Source organism: Coffea arabica, chromosome 1c (genome assembly GCF_036785885.1).
Source record: "Coffea arabica cultivar ET-39 chromosome 1c, Coffea Arabica ET-39 HiFi, whole genome shotgun sequence".
Classification (NCBI taxonomy): Eukaryota; Viridiplantae; Streptophyta; class Magnoliopsida; order Gentianales; family Rubiaceae; genus Coffea; species Coffea arabica.
The window spans coordinates 2,376,057-2,385,333 of NC_092310.1; the positions used below are offsets into that span (position 1 = coordinate 2,376,057).

The following is a 9,277-nucleotide window of genomic DNA, read 5'->3' on the forward strand; positions in this document are numbered from 1 at the left end:
GGCCATTTAGTGTCAAATATCAATCACATGCAATGCTTATTGTGACATATATCTTGCACTCTCACTGTTGAAAGTTTCTCTAGAAAAGAATGTCCCTATTATACATAATTAATTACTAGCATAGGATGAGCAGGATGAGATTTTTTTTTATTTTGAATATACTAGGGGGAGGGTTGGGTGGTACGGGGGAGGGAGGGTTGGGAAGAGGTATTGGATTCGAGTCCTCCTGTTTACACTAAAAAAAAAAAGAACATATTACAAGATATTTTCAGTAAGTTTGGAACATACTACAGGCGAGATGCATGCATTTCGGAAAACAACTTCAGTATATTTGGAAGGGAAGTTGTTTTCCATTAGATGAGTGAAAATATTTTACATAGGAAAATATTTTCAGTAAGTTTTGTGCAACCAAACACGGGAAATTAGGAAAATATTTTCCTGGAAAATATTTTCACCCGAAACAAACGGACCCTAAATCCAATTAATTTTTTTTTGGGAAATCAAACTTGGATGCTTGCCTTGTTTGGATTGTGGTTTTTTGCAGAAAATTTTTTACTTTTTTAAACATATTTTTCAATCATTTTTTTATCTCGCATATATTAAATCGTTACAATATATTTTTCTATAAAAACTTTTAAAAATAGCAATCCAAACAAAAGGCCCCGAGCCTGAACCATATGTGAGAGAGAGAAAAACTTTGAGCCTATGAGCTGTACCTTAGTTTAAGGCATCATTGACAATGACTAAATCTTAAAGTTACTTCAAATTAAAGCATCGCAGCCCTCAAAAAAAAAAAAAAAAAAAAAAACCCTAAAGCATCATTGGTGTTGTTAAACAATGAGTATACATCAAGCAATCTATTAATTGGTGGAGGACGAGTTGAGCAAGTCGCGTTATAATTTGTTAAGGGGGAAATTGTAAGATTAGACATAATTATTTATTAACTTAAAAAGTTTTGTTGTCCATAAGTTACTTTATACATTATTTTTGTCCTAAACACTTCTTTTTTTAAGCTTCACTTCTTTTTTTTTTTTTTAAGAATAACAAATCATATTCACATTATTGAATCCATTTCCTCCTCTTTGTTTTGTTTTTGTTTTTGTTTTTCCCCTTCTCCTACTTCTTTCATTCATTTTCATTGCTAAACCTGGATCATTGATTCCATCTTGTCCACTTACATTATGTCATAAACTCCAAAGATTTATGTCAAAAGACAGTGGACTAAGTATCTTTTGTCCATTCACATTTTCAGGTCTACTTTACTTAAGAAACATTAACAGAGGAAAATAACATTGACAAATTTGTTGTAATCATAAAAAATTCCCCGTGTACACCATTATCATCACTAATTGAGGTCATCATGGTAACCTTGGAAGATTTTGGTATTTATTTCTGTCACGCCAAAGCCACGAGTTTGTGCTGTATTACTTTCCTTTCCTTTCTTCTTCTAGAAGACTTGCTTCTTCTACTTTCTCTTATTGGTTTAATAAGCAGTGCAAGGGAGACTTTTCGCTGTCAAAGATATGCAACGATCTAAGTGTAGTGATAATGATATGCATGTCGAATTTGCTATTAAAATAGAATTTCAAAGAGTCTTTAATGGTTGTCCATCGGCCACTCATTATGTATTTCAAGTGTTAAATTTTTGAATAGTTAAAATTAATTAAGAAAAGTGTATAAATGTGATAACAATTATTTGTGTATTTATATATGTGATAGGTTAGATGAAATTTAAACGTATTAATGAGAGCTTATTAGGTAACTTCACGACCCTAAAACTTGATGACTAATTTTTGGAAGTTGGTCATTAACCGTTTGTAAGTTATTACTTATGATTCAAATTCACTTGATTTTATTTGGTAATATTGTTTTTTTTTTTTTTAAGTGGCAGATCTTGAATTCAGAATATCTAACTAACAATTCTTCCTACCTTATCGCTCAATCCAACCCTCCCTGGTAAATATTGCGTCAAAATAAAGCTAGCTTTCATTTTTTGTATTTGTTTGATAATAAGAGATTTGCGATTCCCAATTGTTATAAAACTACCAAATTACATACATATTTTCTTGCCAAGCTACAGCTCATTGATACTCATTATCATTGCTAAAACTGCCCTATATAGCTGTCTGTGACCAACGTTAATGTCTCACTCATCACTATCTTGTGAATGGTTGGTGAGGTTTGCTCAAGCTGGAAACTTTTCAACAAATGCATTAATTCTCCATGAAAAGGACTACACGTTTTGTAACGGGCAAAATAGTTATTAGAGATAGAAACATTGCCCCACAAAATTCCGACACAAGTACCACGAAAAGAAAAAGGAACAAAAAAAAGTAAAAAGAAACCACAAAAAGAAAGAAAGAAAGAAAGAAAAGGTAAAAAAGCAAAAAAGAAAAGAATCAAAGAAAGAAAAAGGAAAGATCCCGGAATTAATAGTGCATCACAAAAACGTTGTACTCAACGACAGCATCACCGGACTTGGGATCGAAGAAGTAAGTTGTTGCCTGAGCATAACCTCTACTAAATCGGAAATCCCCACTACCACCGATCACCGGCATCTCCCTGACCTTGTTGAACACCGGATTCCTCCCTAGCACGGTGATGGTGCTTCCATTGTACTTACCTTCGGTAAATGCAAAGTTCATGGTCATTAATAGACCAACCTCTTCTTGTGATGCTGATGCATAAAATCCCTGAGCTCTTCCGACAACTTTAGTGCTGAGATTCGGGCCGAGAGTCAACGGATTATCGATCATGTTAACAGCACCAAAGCCAGTGAAGGAAGCGGTTTTCGGAGGTGGCACCACCATGACTGAAGTAGGTGCTTTGCCACTGAGGATGTCGTGCCAGTAGAACCTGAAATGGCTTAGCTTTTCTTGCTTCATCTTCAGTGCTGTGGGATTAATTGCTTTGACGAACTGGAATTCTTCATCACCATAGGTGACCTGAATGGTGATGATGGAAAAGAAGATGAAGATGGTAAGGAGATGGAGGGCTGAAATTCTAGCCATGGAATGGAAGGCAACGAATTTCTTTTAGGAAATTTGCTAAGGGTCCTTGATTATATATATGCGTATTGTGAGGGGAATGACCAGATACGAACAACTTTTGGAAGTAATTCTTTTTGACAATGTGCAAAGTATTGCACGAGTTGTGCAAGCTCACAAATAATTTGTTGCAACAAATATATTTATGCTAGCATACTAAATTAGGACTTAAAAATAGAAATTTTCATATTGTATTATTTAGTAGTGCTTCAGACAAATTAAAGTTTTAATATTACATTATTTAATAGTGCTTTAGGCAAGTTAGGATTTTTGTAACTCTATTGGAATCAAATTATAATAGTTTTATTATTTAAAACTAGTATTTTATTAGAAAATTTTTTATGATTATAAAATTTGTTTATCAGATCGTCCAGTTTATAATAAAAAAATAGGGAGTCTTGTTGGTGTCATCAGTTGACAAGAGTGGATTTGATAGCTTTGTTATTATGGCATTTGATATATTATTATTGGTACTATTTTTCTTCTTTCACATATATTTTTATGTGTGTAAATTGCCTCCCTTTATACATTAAGATCAAAATACCAATTAAGATCAAAATTTCATGAATTAGAGGTCCTGCAATGAAATTGAATCTTACTAAATGTGAGCTCATTTTAACTTAATTGTTGGTTTTCGTCCTACTATATATGAGTCATTAATTGTACTCTAGTTAATGATCATTCATCTATATTGATCCTAGTATTGGGTTTACCAGTACATATCTCTAGGTTTCTTTTAGTACTATTTTCTACATATCTGTAAATGACAACAAATAACCATGTGTCCACGTACTTATATGAGATTGTGCACAATGACGGAGCCAATTAGGGGGCTGAGGGGGGCATGGCCCCTCTAAGTTTTGAAAATTTTAATTTATAGTATGTAAATATATGTATAAGATAAAGTTGGCCCCCTCATTTTTTACAATTTTAGTTTATATTATGAGAGTTTATATATATGTGTGTGTCTGTGTCTGTGTGTCTGTGTGCGAATTAGCCACCTTTGATGTAATTTTTTCTTCAAAAAAAAGTTATTTATTTTTTATTGTGCTAATTATTTAACATTCAAAAAATTAAACATATAATTTGATGATCCATAGTAAATTGACCCAATTTGATATATTATAATAAAGACTCAATTCATAATTATGAATGGGCTAAAATAAAAATAATTACATTATTGATCCATGTACAAATATACAACTTAGCCTAATTGATAAAAAAATTTAAAATTAGTGATCTATCCTCTTGTTGACCCATATACAAATATACAAATAATTACTTGAAGACTTGGTAAAGACAAAAAATTGAGTGATCTATCCTGTTGTTGACAGATTGATTATATTTCTTTTCACTCTTCATGTATCAATTACAACTATAGAACGGGCATTTTCAATTATAAATATAATCAAAACAAAGCTCCAAAACAAGATAAAAGACAATTTCTTGAATGATTGTCTAACAATATACATAAAAAAGGGAAGTTGTTCAAAAATTTAGCACTGATTTAATTATAAATGAATTTAGTTCTATGAAATAATGTAAAGCTCAATATACTTTTAAGAAAAGAGGTTGAAATTTCAAGGTATGCTAGTATAACTTTTATCTTTTTTAATTGAAAATAGTTATATTTATATTGCATAGTTATATTTTTGTTTTTGCATAAGTGATGTATTGGATCATCTTCTCATAATGTACAATTTGGATAGTTTGTGATGTTATAAGACATTTAATCAAAGATTATTTCTTATCTTAATTTTAGTTATGACTATGCTACATATTTATGAAATAGACATACGTTTATAATTAAAGTTAATATTTGATATTTTAAGATGCCATATATTTAAATAAATGAAAATTATTTTAAACATGATATATTAAAATAATTTTGTTCGAAAAATTTTTGGCCCCAAGGAAAAAATCCTAGCTCCGTCCCTGATTGTGCACCTATACGTATGCAAAAGAACTTCGAGTGTGTGTTTGTAGTTTCAAAGGAATCGTGTCATTTTCCAGTTGACATTGGATCCCACTTATGTTGTGGAAGTTGGGGATGGATTCTGCCTGTCCCACATTGGATTTTATGGACATTTAGTAAATTTCTCTAATCCCAATTCCCAATTCTTTTGTAGTCTTCATTAGAAAACTAATTTGACTTAAATTATTGATAAAACTTTTCATTACAAGCTCCTTTTGAGTTGAAGATTTTCGCAGCAACAACGGAGGTGGAAAAACTTTCTAGTCGGTAGCGAGACTAGTAGGTCAACAAAGATCAATTCCCTCGTGGTATATTGCCCACATACCTACTCTTGTTGACAAGTTCTTCCACAGCATGCTATTTATTCCCCATTCAATTTCTCAATGAGAATGCGGAAAAATTGATCTTAAAGGAAAGAAAATGTAAACACTGTCAAAGTAGAAGTGTATGATGACTGATCATAACTAAGAGTAGAAGTCTTTTGCCTATGCACGAAGTCTATCATGAAGGGTCTTTCTGTCATAAATTTCTTGGACCACCTACAAATTCGACAAGTGCATGATGACATGATACAATACAAGAGGAGTAGGCTTGTTTCCATTTTCAGTTCTGAAGTATGCATTCAAGAAAGTTTTACTCCTTTTTTGTCTTTTAAAGGGAGGTTTTTAATAAAGAAGGGACTGTGTTTTTGACATTTTAGTGTTTTCATTTAATGTTATTGCATTATAATCACTGAACTTTGGCTCAGTGGTCACCAACCTCTTTGAGCTGTAAGTCCAGGATTCAAATCCCATTTGCAGTGGAAAAAAATTCAAAAGAGGTTACAGGAATGTTATCTGTATACCTATTAGCCCTTACTTAATTTCTTTAGACTTCTCTTCCCTGTAATATAAGATAGATTAGGCTACAGGAATGTTATCGTTATGATAAAAAAAAAAAAAAGTTATTGCATTATGGCTTTTCCATTTCGCATCGAATATGCACATTAAAAAAAGAGAGTAGATCAACTATTAATATAACTTTCGATCATCACTTACCTCTTGAATTGTAATATTTTTGCATAAAAAGTTTATCTTTTTGTCGAAAATATAGCAGTGAATCCACTTCTTATTAGAGTACGAAATAGACAAACTCTTTTGTTATATACATCAGTTATGCCATTGCAAAGCAAAAAAAGAGAGAACCATTGCAAAGCCAAAAAAAAAAAAAGGAAAAAAAATAAATGGTCTGATTGCACATTATTAAGTCATGGGTCGTAATATATATTCATATCCATGTGAATTTCTATGACCAAAACAACATCTAAGCTGATTTATGAATCAGCAACCTTTTGAGTGCAATTTATCATTTATGATTCATGTTCACAAAATTTTCTTGATTAACATTCAATTTGTAATTTGTAGTTTGCAAATTGTGATACACAGGCTTGTTATAGATACTTTTAACAGCAATAGGTGGTCCATCTCATATGAGGGATTGGTAGAAGCTACAAAAATTACTCATAGAACAGCAAAACGAGTACAACATTGACTGGATATATTATGCCCCACAAAATTTCTAGCAGAAATACCAAGAGACAAAAAGAAAACAAAAGCAAAGGAAAAAGTCCGATCTCTAAGGGAAAACAATCCCACGATCATCAATAATGCATAACATAGATGTTGTACTCAACAACAGCATCACCAGTCTTGGGGTCAAAGTTGTGGGTTGATGCCTGAGCATAACCATTAGCAAATCGGAAAAGCCCACTTCCGCCGACTACCGGCATCTCCCTCACCTTTTTGAGCACCGGATTCCTCCCTAACACGGTGAGGGTGCTTCCATTATACTTACCTTCAGTGAAAGCAAAGTTCATGGTCATCAAGAAGCCAATTTCCTCCTGTGAAGCTGATGCATAAAACCCTTGAGCCCTCCCGACCAATTTTGAGCTGAGGTCCGGGCCAACAGTTAACGGATTATCGATCATGTTCACCAGGCCAAAAGCAGTGAATGAATTGGTTTTCGGAGGTGGCACCACCATGACTGAAGTAGGTGCTTTGCCACTGAGGATGTCGTGCCAGTAGAACCTGAAAAGGCTTAGCTTTTCTTTCTTCATCTTTAGTGCTACTTTTGGATCAATTGCTTTGACAAACTCGTATTCTTCATCACCATAAGTGACCTGAACGGTGATGCAGGAAATGAAGATGAAGATGGTGAGGAGAGGAAATGCTGAAATTCTAGCCATGAAAGTTGTGGAAGAGCTTGTGAAACTAGCGAGTAACTGCTAATGAGTAATGACCAATGAGTAAAATAACAAAACGACAGTAAATGTTTTCTCTTGGGAAAAAGTTTTGGGGGTTCATAGCTATAAATATTGTTACATGTTCCAATCACATAGTACAAATGGATCCCACTTACGTAGCTAAAGTTGATGATTAATTTTGCTTTTCCAATTACAGTACCTTAAACTTTATTCCTTGGCCCCATATCTAATGTTGTATTAGCATTTAGCATTTGAACATGACTTAAATGGGTAATTAATAAATGGATTTAATATTCATATTCACATATATCAAAGCACCAACCCATTTACTAAGACTGAAGATTAGTCACCTAATCAATTAATAAAGTGCAATATCTCTGTTGACATAATGTGAATTTTTTCTCTTTTTTTCCCTTTTTGGATGATAGGAATACTTCACCTTACATTACTTTGGTCGAGCCAAATCCCTATGAAACATAGATTTAGCATCGAATGGCACTTCAATCATGTACTCATCTAGAACCATGCATTATTTCGTTAGATTCTCTTCTCATACACTTAATATTACACCAATGGGTGATGTTGAGAAGTGCTACTACTTTGGTATCGTTAACGAAATTATTCAATGTGTGATTTTGGAATAAGCAAAGCATGATGCTTAATTCAACAAGACATTAAAAATCTATCGAGTACTGGAAATTTTCATTGGTATGACGTTTTTTTTTTCAGATTCGAAACCTCACAAGTTGAATCTTACTCCATTTTAGAGTAAATTGATAATTTCATTTCTCGTTACACCAATTTTTAAAGTCTCTTACACCACATTTAATTTTTCGTTATATTATTTTTTTTAACCCAATTACAATAAAGGGTAAACTTGTGAGAGGTAGGCGTTTTTCTATGACAAAATTTCCACATCAAAAGCATAGGAGAAAAAGCTCTCGTGAAGAATAGAGAGTTGAGACTTGGACCCTACTAGGTCAACCCGACCAATTCCCTCATGGTCCGGGCGTATTGCAAACGTACCGACTTTGTTTTGACGTGCACTATGTGGCATGGTTTCCCGTGTAATCATAGAAAATTTGTCTTAGACTTGGGGTTAATTGTAACGAGACTCACGAACTTTTGAGAAAGTTGCACTCTGCTCTCTCCAATGTTTGAAATATTCATTTGGCCCCCATATTTAGTGTTTTTGGACAAATGCCATCAGAATATGCTTTGTTCTTAGTTACTAATTTCTCTCTAACATATCCTTTGTTCATTTTCTTTACCTTTCTTATATATTTTTTCGTTATTCCTTCCCTTCATTCTTCACCAGAGCTCTCAAATTTTAGTCAATTTAAATGAGATTAGCTCGTATAGTTTTTTCTTTACATTTTCCTTGAATTTACTAGTAACTTTCATTCCCCAGATTTCATATGTAGTAAACAAAATACTCAATCTAACATTTATTTACGATATTCCAACCTGCATCTAAGTATGTAGATAGGACCATGATCGGCTCATGCATAAAAAACTTAGAATAACTCAAGGAGATGCGAAAGGTTAAGATTTGCTAAGTTTCGTTTTTTTTATTTATTTTTTTAGAGTAGAAAAAGGGAAAAAGCGAATAAAATGCATGGAGTCTCATGATGCTTAGGGTTTGGCGGAGGAAATAGGCTTAGAAAGGAATTAAAGAGAATAGAATTAACAAAGCAAAAAATTAGAAGGAAGAAAAAGAGTTGAGAATAAAAAAATAAAATTTCTATGTTTTGATCAAGAATCATGAAACTGGAAGCAAGAGGTAATATGACCATTAAAGAAGTTATGGGGAAAGTGCAACTTTTCCAAAAAAATAAGGGTATACTGTAATTAATCAGAAGCAAGTGAGCGTAAAAACGTTAAAAGTAGAATATTTGAGTTCCAGCAATTATTGACTATGAAGTCATCACCATTGCGTAATTGGACCTCTATCCTCCATTATAAAATCAAAGAAAGAATGGATGACACTAAAAGGTGGAACAGGCAGGGTCT

General features: G+C 33.0%; 2 protein-coding genes across 2 annotated transcripts; both read right to left on the bottom strand.

Annotated features, from left to right (window-relative positions):
* Window positions 1-2,188: 2,188 nt before the first annotated feature.
* Window positions 2,189-3,156, bottom strand: LOC113694101 (dirigent protein 22-like). Its single transcript, XM_027212982.2, has one exon. The coding sequence runs from the start codon at window positions 3,009-3,011 to the stop codon at window positions 2,430-2,432; it is 582 nt and encodes a 193-aa protein (XP_027068783.1). The 5' UTR covers window positions 3,012-3,156; the 3' UTR covers window positions 2,189-2,429.
* A 3,383-nt stretch (window positions 3,157-6,539) lies between these two features.
* Window positions 6,540-7,343, bottom strand: LOC113694186 (dirigent protein 22-like). The gene has a single exon (XM_072082148.1). It carries the CDS (start codon window positions 7,244-7,246, stop codon window positions 6,662-6,664), a length of 585 nt encoding a protein of 194 aa, XP_071938249.1. The 5' UTR covers window positions 7,247-7,343; the 3' UTR covers window positions 6,540-6,661.
* Between the last annotated feature and the right edge of the window lie 1,934 nt (window positions 7,344-9,277).

What these genes read in the sequence shown, in the direction of transcription:
- LOC113694186 (XM_072082148.1), bottom strand. Translation starts at nt 7,246, where the DNA reads ATGGCTAGAATTTCAGCATTTCCTCTCCTCACCATCTTCATCTTCATT.
- LOC113694101 (XM_027212982.2), bottom strand. Translation starts at nt 3,011, where the DNA reads ATGGCTAGAATTTCAGCCCTCCATCTCCTTACCATCTTCATCTTCTTT.